Raw genomic sequence first — 19,621 nt, 5'->3', positions numbered from 1 at the left:
TTAATCTGAAAATCGGAACTGCAAATGTTAGCTGTGAAATATGGAGGGAGTGGAAGAAGAGGGTAGAGGAAGGTGTTGTAAGGCAGCTGTGGTAAGGAGAAAACAAAACCAAGATGACTGAAATGAATCACATTTATTTCAGCCAGGAACCACTGAAACTGACGCAATCCAAGGCAATCCCATTAACGAACACGTTTGTCTCGCCACCCACCCCATCATACATCATATGACTCAGAGCTCAGCAGCAAAATGCAGACAGCTTCTAATACTCATTTCCATTTTTTTTTTTTGTTCGTTGTCATAATAAAGAAAGTAGTAAAACTGACATTCAGAGGAGATTTCTTGAACAGATGACGAGCATTTTTACATTTTGGCATTCGAATGCGTAAGTCACTGGGTCCACTGTCACAATAATACAATCAGAATAAGTTACTGAACATGCTGAGGAGGTCTGAATTTCAGACAGCAGCGAGCCTGACGAGTCCCACGGGGACACACATACGGGCGGCTGTGAAAGCTGTAGCATCACAAGTAGCTCCAACGATCAATTTGTACCACGGTAAGAATGATTATCATATTGTCCCGTCACCCATTCGTCCTCGTCGCAAACCACTGGATTAGAGCGTGACGTGGCCGGCAATTTAAAAAACAAAAAAAACAGGTATGTTCAAACGAGCAGGAATGAACAACGAAGGCACTTCAAGTTTTTAAAGGCGAAAGACAAACACTTAAATTGATTCTTTTACACTGGATTTTCTTTTTTTCTGAAGCGTTAACCATTAAAAAAAAAAAAACCCAACCGGAGCTAGAAGTAATAACTGTATCTGTTAATTAATTGTTTCATCGATAATGAATGCCTGTCACAGTTTCCCAGCAGCAAACATCTTTCAATCCCAAAGAAATACAACAAACCAGAAAGAGAAAAGCAACAAATACTAACATTTTAAGATGATAACACCAGGAAATGGGAAGGTGAAGGTCATTGTGAGGTGATGGATTTACTAATTATCCGTGGTAAAACGTGCACACGATTCGTGATCTGCTGCTGTCAAGTGTTTCTCACTTTAATAGCACATGGAGAGAAAAGTGGGAGAGTTTGGACGGAGTGTTACGTTTGTGTTGTATAAAAAGTCTCGGATGCCTCCAGTGGAGGAAAGGAAGGCTTACGGGCTTCTTTAATCTGGCTGCTATTTCCCTTTGACGGCCAGCCCCATCCATCATCCGCGTAAAAATGTTTCGTCGCCATCTGACACGAGCCTCTCCTCCACCCGTGCTCGATGCCGCACCGAGGATTTCGCATTCCTGCTTCCACACAGTCCTCTGATCTGATCTGTCCCCGCTGGACAGGAGGGGTGGAGGCTGACGATTAGAAAGGAGAAGAGAGGGACGTCTTCCTTAATTCAGACCCGCTCTGAGTTGTTGTCCCTGTTCAGCCTTCGTCTGGGGAACAGCTTCCGCTTTAGCAGAATGAGCTGCAGGAAGAGAGGAAAGAGAATGAAATTAATATTAGATGGCACATTTTATATTTATCGTTTACACTGATATGTGGTTTATACATGTATCTGTGCTGCACTTACAGAGAAAGGTGGCAGTTAGGCATGAGATCTATGCTGTTACGCCTCACAGAGAGACTTTAGCCTTTAAGCCAGCACCACCCATGGCAATATCTGGTTTTCTGGTAAAACTTAAGCTTTAAGGATAATCCCTTCTTTTGTTCCATAACCACCACAGCTCACATGAATACAAAACCAGTATATCCACCTGCTGAGACACCACTACACCACCGTGGTTAACTTGGAGTCAGCTGGTTTGCCTGGCGGCTAGAAAAGTACACATTCCCGATAATGCATTACTGTTTCTCCTTGTTTTCTTGTCTTTATGCTAAGCTAACTGTTACAGCTTTTTATTAAACAGTTACAGATGCATATAAGGATATCAATGTTCTCTTGCTGTGTATAATCACGGACAAACCGTCAGTGACTAGACCAAATAGTGACTATACTTTAAAGGGGAACTACTGTTTTTTACAACCTGGACCTTATTTCTGGCATAAAATCCGATTGTTTACTCACTTGTGTAACTTTGGTGTTATTTGTTGTCGTTTGTCTGATATTTACATCCGCGTATATCCATATAGTGGGAGTGAATGGGGCACCGAAACGCAGCCTCTAAATAACGCATTATCTGCCACGAAACTCGTTCATTTCACCAATAGTTTGTTATGATATGCTAGTGCTATTCCCCGTTGAGTCCGGAGATACCTGTTATCATCATCCAGGGTCTGTAGATTGACCTACTAACCTCTGACCTGGATGATGTCATCTCTGAGCGCCAGTCGGCTTATTTACCTGTAATTTGCTACTGCTAGTTTTTTGCAACATGGCTGAATATTTTTCCAATTCTGAGGTTGTGGACAACGACTTTGTTTATGATGGACGACCTTACCGTTTTGAGCCAGAGTACACGGATGAGGAGCTTGTTGAAAGGAGGATGCGGAGGCAGAGAGAGGAACAGCTGGTCAAAGAACAACAAACCGCTGCACGTCCGCAAATAGATAACAGGTAACTCCAGACTCAACGGGGAATAGCACTAGTGTATCATAACAAAATATTGGTGAAATGAACGAGTTTCGCGGCAGATAATGCGTTATTTAGAGGCTGCGTTTCGGTGCCCCATTCACTCCCACTATATATATATGCGGATGTTAATATCTTCCGAACGACACCAAATGACACCAAAGTTATATAGGTGAGTAAACGATCGGATTTTAAGGTCCAGGTTGTAAAACACAGTAGTTCCCCTTTAAGCTTTGATGTGCTATAAATGGGTGAGTTTACTTCTGTACAGTTGTCATGAATGGGTAAAATAGCAACAGAGACCGAAAGTTGGGCATTTTAACACTGATGTCTACGGGCATTGCCTTGCTTTTAGAGCCAGCCACAAGTAGCCATTCAATGAACTGCAGTTTTTGGCACTTTGTGTTATAATGTTCTCATGTAACTCTAGGCCACACACTAGTCTGAATGTTTCTTTCAATGATCAAGAGTTTGGCACAGATGTTGGTAACCCAAGACAGCAAAGATAATCTTAGGTACGGAGCAGCGGGGTAGAATCATCTCCGCCTGACGAGTGAGGACACATTTGATCTCTCCAATCTACGCTTTATCTTAGTAACTTGCACAGTAGGATAGCCAGGCTCATCTACTGCCAGAAAGACTTCAAAAGTCTGTTTGTGTAAAGTGGCAGAGACACTGGCACATTCCAAACTGGGAGAACTGGTCCCACGGGCAGCTATGGGTCAAATTCTCCAAAGGTCACTGCAACTATTAACCTTTCTTCTGCTTCGCTGAGGAGAAACAGGAGACCTTTGGATTTAGGGAAGTGTCTCACAACAGTTCAATGTCAAATATTTGTTTAAACAACTCTTGGCATTTGTTCTAATCCGTATCCAGCACTTGACTGGAGGACTTTGACAAAGCCAACAAAGACAGTCAAGTCTCGCCTTGCACGGATGACTGGCGGGGAGTCTATCATTTCTCTAAAGTCAGGTCCTGGCTCAAATGGCCCAACTAACTCGACACATGAGACGGACGCACCTCCGAGCGGAATTTCTGCAGCCATGGTCTGAATCATAGCTCAAGTATGAATCATGGAAACTGACCTGTTCTGCAAAGAAGGACAGGATGGTGAAAATGACGAGCGTCACGAGGACACAGTGGGTCCAGAACTTCAGCTTGTCCCGGTACACCCGCCTGAGAAACAACACGTTTCAGTTAGTCCGAAGTCATGTAACATCTCAGCGGAAGACAGATGTGTGATGTAACAAGAGGGAAGTGTGTGGAGGGCGTCGGGTCAACAGGGTGACAAGTTCTAAGGAAGAAGCTACTGAAGAAGCTACTTGGATGAGCGGTGAAACGTCTTCTCAAAACCTCTACAAGTCCAGTTGCCTTTTTTAACTCTTTTTGGATATACCATGACCTTCACAGACAGGGTGACAAGGTGACATAACTAACAAAACAAGAGCCGGTGGTCAGCTGTGTTGTGATCTTGAAAGTATCTTACAGCTAGTGTCTGATCTTAAGTGGCCTAATGGTCTAACTTCAAAGTCTCCATGCAGGGAGTGGAATTCGCCCATCAAAGCCCCCCTGAATACAGGAGCAGGGACCCTGACACAAACCCTCCAAGTATCTCTAGGGCTTCCCGCATCTCAAACTTGGCAACACTCAGTCCCATGTGGCGACAGACATAAATCCTTAACTTAGTCTGACTGGAGAGGGAAAACAAAAAAATGCTTGATGAATTACTGGCACATGTTCAGGTATGGATTCATACAGTGCTTAATGTTTGCTATGCAACCATTAAAGGCTTCAGTCAGTTCTCCTAATATGATTATTTACAACTTTTATCAGATTTACATCACTCTAAACGTAACCTGTTCGGATTTTTGTTTGTTGCCCGGACAAATAAAGATGTCCTCTGACCTTTAGGAAATTGTGACGGAGGTTCTTCGTAATTTCTGGACACCAGATAATCAAGTAAGCACGTTACCATTCCTGGAGCTCATCCATGTGCAGGAACCTGTTGCGGTACTCTCTGGGCAGTTCGAACTGGGACGGCAGCGGAAACATGGACTCGTAGAAATCTCTCAGCACGGCTTTCACTGTGGCGGCGTCCTTGTGGCTGTGGTCGATGTTGTCATTGAGACAGATGAACTTCCTGTTGGTGAAAGTAAAGACGTAAGTACAGATAAAAAAAACTTTCGCAGCACCACGTTAAACGGAAATGATAGAAAGGTGTCAATCTGTATGGCTACATCAACTTCTCCTCACCTGGGATTCTTCCTAATGTCATCCAACTGGCCGACCACATGGGACACGTTGGTCCGCACCATCTTGAAGGCTATCTCGTCCTCCCCCATGATCTCAAACCTGTCCAACAAAAAGCGATATTAGCTTAGCAATGACGACCGAACGTATATGTAAATAAGAAACTGGTAAATAAATTAGAATTTGGGATCTCACTTGTATTTATTCTGGTCTTTGAAAGCTTTTTGAATTCGCTCTGTGATAGGCTTACAGTGGAGGATGAGGCCTTTTGTGACAGGAGGCTGTGGATTTTAAAAAAAAAAGAATCTCACAAACAAAATTCACCTTAAATTAATAATATCCAAGCCTTTTATTTAAAGCACAGCTCACCATGCTGGGGTCGTAGTAAGCTTCCTGAGTGGGGTTCACTAGGTGGAGCTGGGTCAGGTTAGTCGGGAGAGTCTTAGAGCAGTTTATCAACATCTGCTCCAGACCTGTCAGGTCCTAGAAATGCCACAGACAATAAAAGCAAACATACTTCAAAACCACAGTTATTAACCACAGTCTTTCTTTCAGAAGGATACATCAGAGCAAGGACTGACCTGGAGGCTCAAGGGTAACTCGTGGATCCTGGTGGCCAGAGTTCGAATCTCCCGATCGGACAGAACGCCCGACTGGTCGGTGTCGATCTCGTCGAACACCTCTGAGACGTTGAGTTGCTGCTGTGCGCTCATCAGGAAGTAAAAATATGAAAAGGCAAACTGCATGTCCTCAGAGTGACGAACACGGTGGCAGGAAGTTTTGTCGAACTCTTCTGGGAATCTGAAGACGAGAACGCAGAGCAGTTTAAAACGTTTGCGTCTTTAAAAATAAATACAAAATCATCTACACAAACACATCACACAGTGTCTCCTACATGTCCTGCAGCTCCTGCATGATGAGACGGTCAATCATGTGAGGCATGTGCGCGGGGACTTTGCGGGATGTGAAGCCAAACTGGCTGTTGAGCAGCTTGTTGACGTAGCGCAGCGAGTCAGCAAACGTGTCTTGCAGCTTCCGCCCTGTGGCAGCGCCATCGGTCTTGTAGGACAGCTCCCTCTGAAGACGCTCCTCTTCCTGTGGAGTCAACACATAGAAAATGAATCATTCATTCATTCATCTTCTGCAACCGCTTGTCCTGTGAAGTGTCACGGGGGGACCGGAGCCTATCCCAGCTGTCATCGGGCGAGAGGCGGGATAAACCCTGGACAAGTCGCCAGTCCATCGCAGGGCTAACACAGAGAGACAGACAACCATTCACACTCACATGCCCACCTACGGCCAATTTAGAATCACCAATGAACCTAACAAGCATGTCTTTGGATGGTGGGAGGAAGCTGGAGTACCTGGAGAGAACCCACGCAGACACAGGGAGAACATGCAAACTACACACAGAAAAGAGAAAAGAAATAAACTAAATGCTTGACTAGAGGTAAAAGAAAGTTCTAGGGTCAACTTACGTCAAGCAAGGCTTGGAAATATTTCCTCCTCTCCCACGGCAGGAAGCCTCGATCTGAGGAGGTGAAGTGTTGGAGCCTCCTCCCCACTGGAGGAGCGTTGTCTGGCTCACCACGACTCTCTTTCTTGTGGGAAATGCTGCTCAGAAGCTTTGAAGTCATGGGCCTCACAATAGGAGGATATGGTTCGTGAGTTACTTTCTTTTTGTCATCAAGGTGGACAGGGATGAGACGAGTCCCAGGTTTCTTGCCTTTCTTTGATACGTCTTCTTTTGGGTTTGGATTTTTCGCGATGACATCTCCAGCTCCTTCTTTCATGGGTGGTTTTTCTTCCACCTCCTTTCCCTCTGTGTCTTTCAAGCGAGCATCATTTCCTGCCTGTACATCGACGACCTGCTGCTTCTCAGCCAGTTCCTTGTAAGGTTTTAGGAATTCAGCCTTTGTGAGGTTATAACCCTTCACGGTAATGTCACCGATCAGAAGCTTTTCCTCGAGCTTTTGGAGCTCACTGCGTACAACTTCTGGTAAAAGCGACACATTTAACGAAGGAACCTGTATGATGACCTCAGGAACATTAGACTGCCTTGTCTGGATCTTGGGCCCTCGTTTGTCCTCAGGAACATCTGAGAAAGGGAATACTGGCTCAGGGGTCGGGGTCATCTGAGGCTCTTTCACTGCGTCTTTGCTCGCCGTCTGGGAAGCATTCGTCTGAGGAAGCTCACGAGTGTCGACAGCTACGCTGAAGCTCATCATGAACTCTGTGTCATCTTCTCCCTGGAAAGTGACGTTGTAGTGGAGCTGGGTGGCGTTCTGGCCGGGGTGGAGCAGCAGGTGAATGGTCTTCCACTTGTTGGCGACGGAGGTGTGGCGAACCACCGGGTTGTCGCTGACGTGGGCCTCAGAGACTCTGCGAGCCAGCCCTTCGAAGCTGAAATACGGCCTGATCTCACCCACAGGGAGGGTGTAGAGGCTCTGGTCCCTGAGAAGGTTCACACGGTACAGCTCGCCAAAGTGTTCTGCAACAGAGATGATAGCTCAAAATATATCACCAGATCGGTGCCACGATCTGACATGTCCCTGATGGAAGGTTAACTTAACTCACCTTGGCCACAGTCGCCAACATCGAAGCCACAGGAAAGTACATTGCAGGCCTGGTCACAGAACTTGTCTGCCAGCCAGGAGTTGGCGCAGCCTTGATTGCAGTAGGACATTCCTCCAAGACCTCCTATACCACCAAATTGCCACACCTGTCCACCAGGTCCATTGGGTCCACCACCACCGACCCCAGCAGCGAACCGGCCGTTCCCTGCTGCACCTGGACGCAGAAAAGTATGTCAGACAATGTGTACAGAGGCCAAACAAGCAGATTTAAACAGGAGAGATAACAGTGCGTATATCTTTACCCAGACAGTCTCCTCCATCCCAATCACAAGCAGAGTTGTTGCAAGCCTTGTCACAGTATCCATCTTTAATCCAGGATCCTGGGCAGCCCTCTGCACAGTTTGGAACAGGCCAGGTGAGATACACCTGCAGGAAAGTGAGAAAACATTGGGTCAAACAGTGGAGCAGATTTGAAACAATAGCCCTTTTCATGTCACGTTCTCACCTTCTGTCCTTTCGAGTGGCTGTAGAAGTCGTCTGGCCACACGTCTTTGCCGAACATCACGTCGTCGTTGAGGTAAATGAACTTCTGGGAGAGCCCTGGGATTCGATGGATGTGGGTCTCTATAGCAGGAGAGCTGAACGTGGGGAGGTGGCTGCTGTTCAAGAAGATATCCTGGAAGCGAAGTAAGAAATACACACATATAATATTAACCATTTAACCTGTTACGCGTAAAAACAAAAACATTGGCAATCAGGTTACGGCAAAAAGAGTCGAGGCTTAAATTTTACCTGATGTGTGATGACTGAAACTCTGGGGTTATCCAGGTTGAGCCAGGAGGGAATCTGACCGTTAGTGACGATGAAGATGTGGCGCACCCACGGGGCGTGTCTCTCCACGGAGCGCAGCGAATACCGGAGCTCCTCGTTGTCCTCGAACCGACTGGCTGATACGTCTTCATCCTGTTTAGACTGGAAGCCAAAACATAAAACATCTTGATCTAAAATGAACCAAAATCATATTTGAAGGGATACGAGGAGAGGAGTGTACCTGTGAGATGGCCGTAAGGTCCCAAAACAAGTAGCCAGGGCTGATGGTTAACTCTTTCCCGTCCAGCGTCAGGTTCTTCTTCGCCTGCTGGGTCAGATCGGTGAAATCCTGCGGGGTGTTCAGGTGGAGCAGGGCGATGCTGGCCTCTGAGTACAGCTCAAACTGAGGGACAAATAAACACACAGATAGATTGTTGGCATTTTGTGGACAAGTAAAGCAGAAACAGACTTCTACGCCCTAGTGTGGACCAAACTCTAAATATACCACCTCCTACAACTCCCACAATGCAGTTCAATACCTTTATTTTGTTGGATTCCATCTGACAAATTGATCAACAACAATTTATTGGATTGTCATGAAGTTCTGTACCTCCTGCATGATTCCCTGACTTGTCAGCTAGCACCACCATGAGGTCTACCCTTGTGATTCAGGTCAAGATATCCTCACATGTGTTGTAAGTATTGCAGTTTAATTTGGCACAGATAATCAATGTCCCTCGAGGCTCAACACAGCTGACTAGCCTCTAGCTTTTTAGCGATGTAAATACACAATGACTTGACTTTTCAAACGGCAAACGTCACCATCTTTAAGTCCATTCGATCCACGCAGAAAATTTTGTTTACGCAGAAAATTCCTGCCAAATCAAAGTAATTCCTTTGTGCTAGTAGGCTAATAAACTGCTAGCATGGCTATGGACTCCCAGGCTTTTTTATTTTATAATGCAGAATTAAAAATCTTTCGGCTAGAGGCTTTTCTCCTCCTGAGAACTCCAAAGAACTACACTGGAAGCCAGCCCAAACTTGGTCTGCGTTGCTCCGTTGGGAATAGCTTATGCGGCGTGGAATTGCATTTGTTTGCAATAAAACAGCTCTGATTTATTGCAGGACTATCCTAAATTGCAAGCAGAAGTATTCTTAGTCTGCATCGGTCGAAAAAATGCCCCTTTAATGAAAGAGTCTCTCTTTAAGTCAAAAAAGCAGAAATCCTCGTATGCACTGAGGGAAATCCTTAAAAGGAGTTTCCCAGAGTTTGAGGCATGTGATCAGACGTGCAGTTTAGGCACCGTGTTGGGCTTGTGACAGACAATAGAGGACTCATGACAGACAAGTGGGAATGAAAAGCGATAGCAAACAAAAGCAGGTAAATGTGTGGAGACATGTTAATGTTGTAGCTCATTTGTTCGCTGGAGGGGAGAGGTCAGAAAATTCTGTGATCTCATCTCCTCCACCGGGGGTCACATTGGAGGTGGCTCTCCGTCCGATCTCAGGGGAGCTATGCGAGGCATCGGAGGACTCGGTGTGTGTTTACGATTTGTGTGCGAGAGAGATATCCCCTGGCCTTGGCCACGACAAAGCTCCCGGCTGCTCTCTCAAACTCTAAAGACTCCTTCTGTCACCCACCAACAAAAACAAACATCTCATATGAGCAGTGGTTATACTTTATGGGCTTTTAAGGACAGCAGTACTTCACTTCTTTCTACTCTACTACATTTACCTGATGCCTTCAGTAAAGTAAATTACTGTAGATTAAAAAGTTTATTCAAGTTGAACTAATTTTGCTTAAGGAACATTTTCAGTGCAGAACATCTACTTGAAATCAGCTCATAACTTTTACTTAAAGGCCTTGAATACTTCTTCGCCCCTCCCCACTGTTCTGCCTCGACTTGTTCCTTTTTCTCTGCTCCTGTTTTTAGGTGAGGAGGATTAGCTGGGACTTAGAAACCCAGCGGGGGGACAGCGAGCCCCGGATCACGTTGCCATCTTTATTACGGACCTCTTTATAGTCCTGATAATGCCCTAGCACGTGCACACAACGCAGAGGTGTGGTGTGGTGGTGGTGGCCCAAATACGCACATAAGCCTGTTTATTTTATTTAATTACAATCAAGAAATTAAAAAAAAATAATTAATAAAAATCCAACTGAAGGGGTTTTTACTTAAAGCTACATAATAGGACTTTTACGTGTTACATTCAAGCTAAACGAGTGTACGCAAATGGTGATTAAGCTAATCTGTGGCAGGTATATCTCAGATTTAAAACGGTTTGTTGCAGATAAACACAAAAATTGTTGTTTGTGACGATATTTCTTCTCTGGTACACTTGTAGCAATACGTTTTACGTCAACCAAGAAAAATTGTAGCAACGGATATGTAGTGGGCAACAGCAACTAGGAGAACGCCAAAGAAACCACAAGGTTACCAAATGTAACCAGGGTTCTCTGAATTCACACTCTGTGATCAGGGAGAACCTTGGAAGTGTCGAAGTAAAGTTTCTGACGCCCAAGATAAAAACAATAAATACATTTTGCACAAATCATCTCCCATTATCCTCTACCTGCCAGAAGGGGGAGACAAACGTTCTGCACTGTTGCATGATTTAAAGCAATTAATACTTCCAGTCATTTATCAACAACCTTCCCAAATGTGAGGATTTCCACAAATCTGAATACCTTTGCTTTTACAAAACAGCAGTTTGAGGATCTTCACCCTCGAGTTTGAGACATTTTACACTTTTTATAATCTGTACCATCGTTGTTCAAGTACGACCCCGGGGTCAAGATCAGTTTCATTTGTTGAATCTGATTTTTTTTTGTCTTTACAGTTTCATTTTCTTTGAATGCAATTTCCTTGACACTCACGAGACTCTTTGCCCTCTGAAAGTAGGAACAACAGATCCTTCCTCTTAAAATCACGAGCTACGACATGCATCATTTCTCAATTCAGTACTTTTAGGAGGCCGGCTAATGTCAGCGAACTGAAAAGTGACTGCTTTATAATGCTCATGGCCTATACAATGTTCCTACGCCTAATGAAGTTTGACCTGAAAGAGGACTATTCACTATTTTTCATGTCTAACCTGCCGATTAATAAAAACAGCATTAAAGTAAGAAAAATAGATGCTAAAAATCTGTAAATCTTTCAGATAACAGCTGACCACAGTGTGTCCTGTGTGTATTATATGAACCACAATCACTAGAAACTGAAGCAGGGCCGACAGTGCGGTGTAACCTCATTAGCCGAGTGGTGAGTGATCTATTTAGGCACATGTATTGAGATGCTGCAGTAGCGTGTAGCTTGATATGAGCTGCTGCAGCTGCATCACCTGCTGGTCAGAGACAGAAAAACCTGAAGTGCTCCAGTTGGTTTTCTTGTGGGAACGTCTGCTGATGTTAACCGAGCCGTTTTTGTGCAGGAATGTAGAAAGTGGCACTGTATATCTCAGATTTAATACCAACCATCCGCTACTGATCGAGAAAACCTTAAACAGACAGCGCTGATCCTAAAAGTGTTAGGCCTTTTTAAACATAAACCATAATGCAAATAAGTTTCACGGCTCATTTTACTCTCTAACTGATCTAAACAGAGACCGGTACAACAAGTTGATGTTCTAATATTTGCATTCAAGCTTGTGTAACATAATAATTTCCTGTTATTTTGTTTTACAAAATCAGCATCTAGATAATATTTTTAGACACTGTGGCTAAAAATAAATGCCAACCAACTTTTGAACAGTGCTTTGTGGTGCAGATGGGACACTATGCGGCTTCTGTAACACATTAAAATACACTCTAATGCAAATACATCAACAGGCTTGTACACAAACGCTGGGATGGGTGGGGCACAGAGCTCGACAGGCGACAGCACGGGCAGATGATCGGGGCTGCAGTCCGGCTTTCATCGCCGTATCAGTCGGTCTAACACCAGCTATAAATACTGGCCTCTTCTCACCGCTGAACCTCTCCCCGCCACACTATGCACACCATCCCTCTTTCACGGAAGCGGCCGAGCGACACCAGGAAACACCTTGAAATCCTAACTGTGCATTGTCTGCGGGGGCTTGTGTACCTAGAAGTCCTAAACGCCACACACTCGTGCTTTCCATCTTTCCATAACCCGGCGTCGTCACCCCCACACACGCCCAACTAATAAAAACACAAACCCAGACTCTAAAAAGGTAGAGCCAGGTATGAAAGCCATGAGTCCGGGTGAGTGTAGAGGTGCAGAGAAGGTCAGTAAAATCCTGGTGACCTTTCCGCTGGCGCCACGCCACTCCAAACAGTTGCTCTAGCGTTAACCCCCGCGCCGCCGGATAAAGTTACAGCCACAATACCGCCGGTTGTTATCACACGGCCGAGCGATCCGGAGACACATGATGACTGGACGACAGGGTCTGAACATGATATGTAGGTTAAATGCTGCTATCCTACATATCATCACATGCAAAGTGCTGTTGTCTCCCCCGAGGTTTTGCACAGACCCGCCACCTATTTGTGCTCACAGGGTCAATTTGCAGCTATTATAAGTAAGATTACTGCATGCATTATATGTGCATACATTACTGCTTGTATTTCATAGGATATATTCACGTAGATAAGGAAAAAATCATCGCATTAAAGTCTAATATTCAGAAGAAAGCTGTGTATTTTATTTCATTGTGTATATTTTTAAGCATCCTAAATACTAGCATGCTTACAGGGTATGTTTTCTGGCTGCGTAACTAATCAAAACACATTATAATATGTGTTTTATTTATGCCAAATATTGCGTAACAAAGGCCTCAGTCTGTTTCTAAAATCATTATCAGGCCTTCTTCCTTTGCATCAATGTGAAAGTGAAATCAAAACCCAAAAACTTTGATAAGATGTTAGATAACCGTGTGAATGATTCCTCTGCACTTCCTCTGTATTATTAGTCATTACATTAAGTCTCTTACTAGGGTACAGACACACCAAACTGACGTCAAGGAACGTCCTGCAACGAAGGCCGACTGTGACGTCCCCTCACGTGGCCAGATGACCAAAAATATTGCACTTGAACGCACCGCAAATTAATCTAAAGGATGGGATCGCTCCTATTATACACAGAGGCGGCTACAATACACGTTGCCTGATTCGTCTCCCGTTAATTCCCATCAGCCACGTGAGTATACTACCAGGAGGCAGGACAAACAGGTGACACGTGTCCGTCCTCCTGCCTACAGTCGGGTGCAGGCTGTTTGGTTTTCTTTGATCGTTTGTTAGCGGCATTCCTTCCTCTCAAAATATAAAGCGGCGCTCCGATTAGAGAGAAAATTGTTAAGATATGCAAGCCGCCGAGTTCAACAGAGGCTCTTTATCCGAGTCACAACATAACGGTTTAAAATAGTAAAAAGGTTGTTTTTTTTTTAGCGGGACGGTAATGCCTCCTGTTCAAGGTGGTTGAGACGTTTCAGGGGATGTGATGTTATGATGCACAAAAGAGATTTACAGTATCTTAAGTGTACTGTGCGGTAGTTTAGTAGAAGGATGTTCACACGTCTTTCTGCGTTGTGCCAGTGACACAAAAGGAGTTTCACAGGGTGGCATAAGTAATGTCACTTAAAAGCTGCCTCTTAAGTTGTCGCTCTAATTTCCAAGAAATTCTAATGCACATTGTGCTTCAAGAAATAAAAAGAATTGTCAGTTGTAAGTTGATTAAGCGTGCAACTCTGCCACCTGCTGTTACGAAAACCTAATTAAAAATCTAGTTTTTTTTCAGGCAGCCAGTTTTCTTGTGAATCTGGAGTATTTCTTTCTATGATTAATATTGTCAACAGCATCTAATACAAAAGAAAAAAAGAACTGAGAATCAATGCAAGGATAAAAAAAACTGTTCTTCAATTGCACTTGTGAGTGAGAGGATATTACAACCAGGACATCCTGTAAAGGTGGACAGGCTTGATTCCAGCCTGCACCCTTTGCTGCATCCCCTTCACATCATTACATACTGCTTTTTTTCTACAACTTTATCAAAATAAAGGCATAAAAGTCCCAAAAAATAAATCAACTGTCTAACCCAGAAAGTGTGTGTTTTACCTGTTTGATCTTGCCGGTTATGACGGACGGCAGTTTGACCCGAAGCTGCTCCGTCTCCTTGAAGGAAGCCGGGAAGCCGCTCAGATAGGCCAGAGACTGCATGCGGACCAGGCCCGGAGCCTCTTTATCTGTCGTCTGCACGGAGGGACGATTGAATCAGCACATCATTTAGGCAATTTAATCATCGCCTTTATTCTGAGATAATGGAGGAGGTGGGCATGCCGAGAACGACTCACCAGGTAACATCTGGACACGGAGAATTTCTGCCCTTCTTTTGACACATCTGTGTAGGCTTTATCAGCTGGGAAGAGCAGTGGATAGACAGAATTTAGACTCAGGTGTACAGATATATTTACATTTCTGACCCATATATAAAAAGAAAGACACAATAACGATCACAACTACAACATCTAAGTGTGGAAGCATGAACTGGTGACTTTGATATCTCTACAAGTAATCACTTATTGGGCACTCTACTCTTTATGCGCCTTTTTGCCTACATATGCCATTTAACAGCGGTTTCTTATTTCTCATTGCTTCGTTTTTATGTCTGTATTTTGTTTCTTTCAGTCCTGACATGTTTTTCCTCACGATTCCTTATATCATTTCAGTTTTATATCCATTTGAAATCCACATTAAAGCTCAAAGCGTCACTAGTTATCTGTTATCGACGTGGAAATTCAAACAAACGTAATAAAGCATCAGATTTACAGTCGCCCTGTTCAAACAAATCAGTGATGAACGCTGTGCAATAACCAGCATGCCAGCGCTACTTTACAGCGCATTTAGAAGCTGTAAGCACTTCTGTTTTTTTTCTGCACGTATACACCTGTAAAACTAAACAATGTAAATTTCCCTCGACGTCTAAGCAAGACGTAGCAACCGTTTGCAGACAAATAAAAAAAAGGTGCATTTCCGATTAAATCAACACGAGCTATTAACGGAAAAACTGAACACCATCTGCTGTTTGCTTATTAACGTAGTAAAGTAGTATTAATATAGTAACGAACAGACCAGCAACGAATAAATCTTAATTTTTGTGATGATAAGTAACATTAGGTGAAAGTTAAAATGGTTTGTTTGTTAAGAGATTCCATGTTAAAGTATTTCATTAGGAGAAAATGCTTAAAGCTTAAGAGAAATGTGATAATCGACTTAAAGAACGTGAGTGTTTATAGCAACTCTAAATAATAATGTAAATGTAAATCTTGGACCTAGATGGGGATTCCAATTCTCCAACCCTTACACCACAAGCCCCCAAAGAAAAGAAGGAAACAATGTGGAGGATAATGCCGCATAAAGACCACTTGGTTAAATGTATTTAGGCGGAACATAAACCACAATATTGAACTATAAATAAACTATTAACTGTTGTTCCTGCGAACAGTTCTGTCACATTAAAGGAATAGTTCGGCTTCTTTAATAGGAGGTTGTGACTTTTGCGTTTTAACACCTTCTTGCAACACGTTAACACACCGGAGGAAGGAAATCAATCGAGACTGCAAACACTTCAGAAACACCAGAAACACACGAGGTAACAACTGAGTTTTTATGTCAGTGGAGTCTGGTTAATGCTAAGAGAGAATAAGAATCGATATGACGGCTTCAGCTACTCGTGGGAAACTTCCATGTGACCTCGAGATAACAGTCTAAATATAGGAAAACACTGATATAGATTTTTTTATTTTTTTTTTTTAAAAGTGGCTATAATCCATTTCGCCCCTGGCTTTCCTGGCATCTCTGTGTCTGTGCTCCACCTCCGTCTGCTGCAGGAGTGCGGCTAACTCGTACAACGCCACCCCTCAAAGAAACCAAACCATCACTTTATCAAAAACAACTGATGCTGCACAATTAATTATGCGTGCCTCAAGGCGCTTGGTTTGGCGATAAGATCTCCAAAACTCATTTAACAAACGGATATAAGGCAGACTCCGCCCACTGCCACCATCAGCTTCTGGTAAACTCATTAAGCACGGTTAAAAATAACACCTTTTGCATTGTAAATAACACTTTACATGTCAGTGATGGCTGACTGATGGCTGCTGAGTTCAGTTTTTATCCTCTCTCTCTCTCTCTCTCTCTCTGTCTCTCTTTGGGGGGCATCACTTCCTGCCAAATCCCTTTTGCTGCCAAAAATGGTGCTTCTGTGTGCACGCGTTTACCGTCAGCCTGCGAGTGGAAGACGACCACAGAGACGGAGGTGGGCGGGTGGAAGGGTTTGTTCACGAGCAGCAGCTCTTTGGCAGCGGAGAACGAGGACGAGAGCGACGGCAGCTCTTTGAGCGTGACGTTGGCTGGCAGCGCCGGGTCCAGGGCCAGCATGGGCGCTATGATGCAGTGGGACAGCAGGCATTCAGGCTTAACGCTGCAAACAAAAAAATAAAAATAAATAATGCTTCACCTCTCCACTCACACAGATAAAACCACTTCCTTTGTGCTGTGGTTTTACACGTGAAAAATATTGATATTAGTTCGCACATGCAGCAGAGGTGGAGATGTTTTCGCTGAGCATCGACCTGTGGTTAAAGTTCGGCAGAAAAGAGGAGGCGGCAGACAAAGGGAGGACGCCGTTTATCGGACGATCAACACTTCAGTGGTGAACACAAACGGAAACAATTTGAGTCACATCTGCAGTGTGGTTCAGGGTCGATTTCAATCATATTTATTCAAACAGATTATAAAATGACCTCTTCACCAGCTTTTAAATCTGAAAAATAAATATGTATGAATGTTTGGTATTTCACAACACTAGAAAGCATTTATCAAAACCCTAAACAATCAAATTTAAAAAACCCTATCACTCCATTTGCATGACAACTACCACTGTCCTATTAAACTGATATCCCATCAGTTCTCACCATTAAACTATGTGTTATTATGATGTAGCCCACCCTAACTTCCTGTTTACTCATTCACCACAGTCTGAGACTAGACCCAGTGATGTATGCACTCACCTATCTTTTGGCACTTCGGTTGTCTCGCTGGCGTTCTTCCCCAGGCGTTCCCTATGTGCAAGGAAACAGTGAATTAATATAATTTTAATCACATATTTAGAGCAGCAAGGCCCACAGAAGCCGGCAGACAAAATAAAGAGCATCGTCAGAAATGTTCATCCAAGAATCATCCACTTTCTCATGTGTATCTGACTGCATTCAGGTGGGTTTACTCTCTATAAGGAGGGATTTCTGCAACAACGCCACCTACTTTCAGTGTTCATGGAGGAGATATGAAAATGAAAGCTCCAGCAACTCTTGTAGTGTATGGAACAACTTTATGAGAGTGTTTTGGCTTCTGGCTGATGACACTGACAGTTGCACTATGACTCTAAATTTGCATTTTATCGTAAGCATGTGTTTTCCTGCATCAATAACAGCGAACAATGAAGCTCCACTGCGGCGTTAGCTTAACACAGGTACCTTAGAGCTTTTTGTTCCTCCTCCAGTTGCTCCTTCACCGTCTTCAGCTCCTTCAGCAGGGCTACGTCTGTACCGTTCACCCACGTGTACACCACATCAATAGGCATGGGCAGACAGAGCCTGCGAAGAAAAGCACTCGCATCACTCTAAGCGGTGGCCCTGTTCATGCATGCCTACACCTTGTCTAGATCTTTCAGGTTGATCGCTTGTCTGGCATTGGGGGAAAGTTTTTTTTTTTTTTTTTAATATTTGGGAAGAAGTTTCCCTTGTTACTCGAAAACCAGACAATGGAGTGGCAATACTTAAATCCTCTTTTCGGAAGCATAAACACTGACCTGCTTTGAAACGACTTCCCGCCAACGTTGTCTCTGTAGGAGTCAAACAGCACATGGTACTGGTCACGACTCCACTCCACCACCACCTGCATGGAGGGAAGAAGACGCCATGGAGGTGTCATATTTCTGCATCCCAAATATCACCTACAGTCAAAGCAAGCCTCATCCAAAACCTGGCAGTTTCGTTACCTCCTCACTGTCTGCACACGCGCTATGCAGAATGCAATTTTCCTGATGCCATTCAATTTGACACATGCCCGAAACCTTAACTCACAACTCTACTACTACAAAATGTCAAATTTACAACGTGGATAGAACAAAATTAGGAAGTGAAACAGACAATTGATCACATATTAGACTTTTTAAGTTAAATTAAACGTGATCTATTAAGCAGAATTTGCATGAACACCACACAGATCAATGAGACCTCGCAGTTAAAGAGCTGCAAGCCATGTGTCCGTATTGATAAACAAGATTACTTTAAATAGGCGATTTTTTTAATGGGGTCTGGCGACACGATTTTTCCCTACAAAAGCCGGAGCCACATTAACAGCTGTTGGCTAATTTAACAACAAAACAGCTGTCAATAGAGGTCGGGAGTTAAGATGACAGATCAACCTCACCTCTCCAAACTGAAAGGCGGAAACTATCATGAGGACGATCCCCCCAAAGCAGAGGTAGAGCCCGTATCGGTGGGACAGACAGGTGTACGTCTGCCTCTGCAACAGCTTGAGCACCGAGTTGACGACTACCATGGTTCTCCGGGGCGACGCCGCATACCGCTGCATTCATTCAAAGGAAACGAGCAGTTATATGCACCAAACGAAGAAAGTAAACATAGCAAGCGAACCGGATTTGTCAGCTGACCGCCAGCGACTCCGCTTGACACATGACGACCGTTCATGTCACGCTTCCTCGGCGGCCGTGACGCTGCTGCCGCCCCGCTGCTTCCTCGGCTCGAAGTCCGCTGTCGCCCCCTGGTGGTGGGGAGCAGCGGTCATGAGGAGTTCAGGGCCTCCTCGCACAACACACAGTTTCTGGGGGGGAAAAGCATATCTAAAGATGGTTTGACACTTAAATGGATGTTTTTAAATTAATTCAAACCCCAAAATAAATCTAAAAGCTCATTACAAACAACAATATACAATATGTTTGCTACTTTTACACAGTTTCATCTCGTTACCGTAACTTAAACCTCACTCCCATTTAATCAATGTTAAACTCAATTAAACAATAAGTTGAAGATGAAGTCTTACAGACGAATTAATATATACTAAACCTGTGCCTATTTTGGGTAGCAAACACATTAAACTTGTCGCTTTTAGCGTTTGAAACTTGTCCCTTTCGTTTTCTTTTTTTGCAGTGTCAAGTTACCGTTGTATACACCGGAACACATCTGCCAAAAGGTCGTTTCAAAATAAAAGCTTTCTGACCGAAACAGGAAGTGAGCTCAGATTAGTTTAAAACAAGCAAAATAACTTTTAAACTCTTGTCTCTTGTCTAGGGCTGAACTTAAATTATTCATTTGAAGGTCAAGGGGTTAGAGCCCTTAGTATGCAATAATAAAACATTAATTGTCATGTTA

At 43.9% G+C, this 19,621-nt stretch overlaps 1 protein-coding gene across 1 annotated transcript; it reads right to left on the bottom strand.

Moving 5' to 3' along the window:
- Positions 1-128: 128 nt before the first annotated feature.
- Positions 129-18,936, bottom strand: gnptab (N-acetylglucosamine-1-phosphate transferase subunits alpha and beta). The gene is made up of 21 exons (XM_084573314.1): positions 18,660-18,936; positions 18,037-18,122; positions 17,702-17,821; positions 17,240-17,290; positions 16,448-16,650; positions 14,522-14,586; positions 14,286-14,420; positions 8,454-8,615; positions 8,195-8,374; positions 7,908-8,078; positions 7,705-7,828; positions 7,404-7,616; positions 6,305-7,317; positions 5,722-5,921; positions 5,408-5,627; positions 5,196-5,309; positions 5,022-5,107; positions 4,830-4,928; positions 4,549-4,716; positions 3,662-3,752; positions 129-1,472 (listed from the first exon to the last, which is right to left on the bottom strand). The coding sequence occupies exons 1-21, from the start codon at positions 18,822-18,824 to the stop codon at positions 1,401-1,403; spliced, it is 3,738 nt and encodes a 1,245-aa protein (XP_084429440.1). The 5' UTR covers positions 18,825-18,936; the 3' UTR covers positions 129-1,400.
- Between the last annotated feature and the right edge of the window lie 685 nt (positions 18,937-19,621).

The sequence above is a fragment of the Chelon labrosus genome (genome assembly GCF_963514085.1).
Source record: "Chelon labrosus genome assembly, chromosome: 23".
Lineage (NCBI taxonomy): Eukaryota > Metazoa > Chordata > Actinopteri > Mugiliformes > Mugilidae > Chelon > Chelon labrosus.
This window is presented reverse-complemented; position numbering and strand designations above follow the sequence as displayed.

Bases quoted from the DNA above. Each gene is read 5' to 3' on its own strand.
- gnptab (XM_084573314.1), bottom strand. From the start codon at position 18,824: ATGCAGCGGTATGCGGCGTCGCCCCGGAGAACCATGGTAGTCGTCAAC. The intron at 16,651-17,239 runs GTGAGTGCATAC...TTTTGTTTGCAG, and splicing joins ACCGAAGTGCCAAAAGATAG to CGTTAAGCCTGAATGCCTGC. The intron at 5,628-5,721 runs GTAGGAGACACT...TCTCGTCTTCAG, and splicing joins ATGCAGGAGCTGCAGGACAT to ATTCCCAGAAGAGTTCGACA.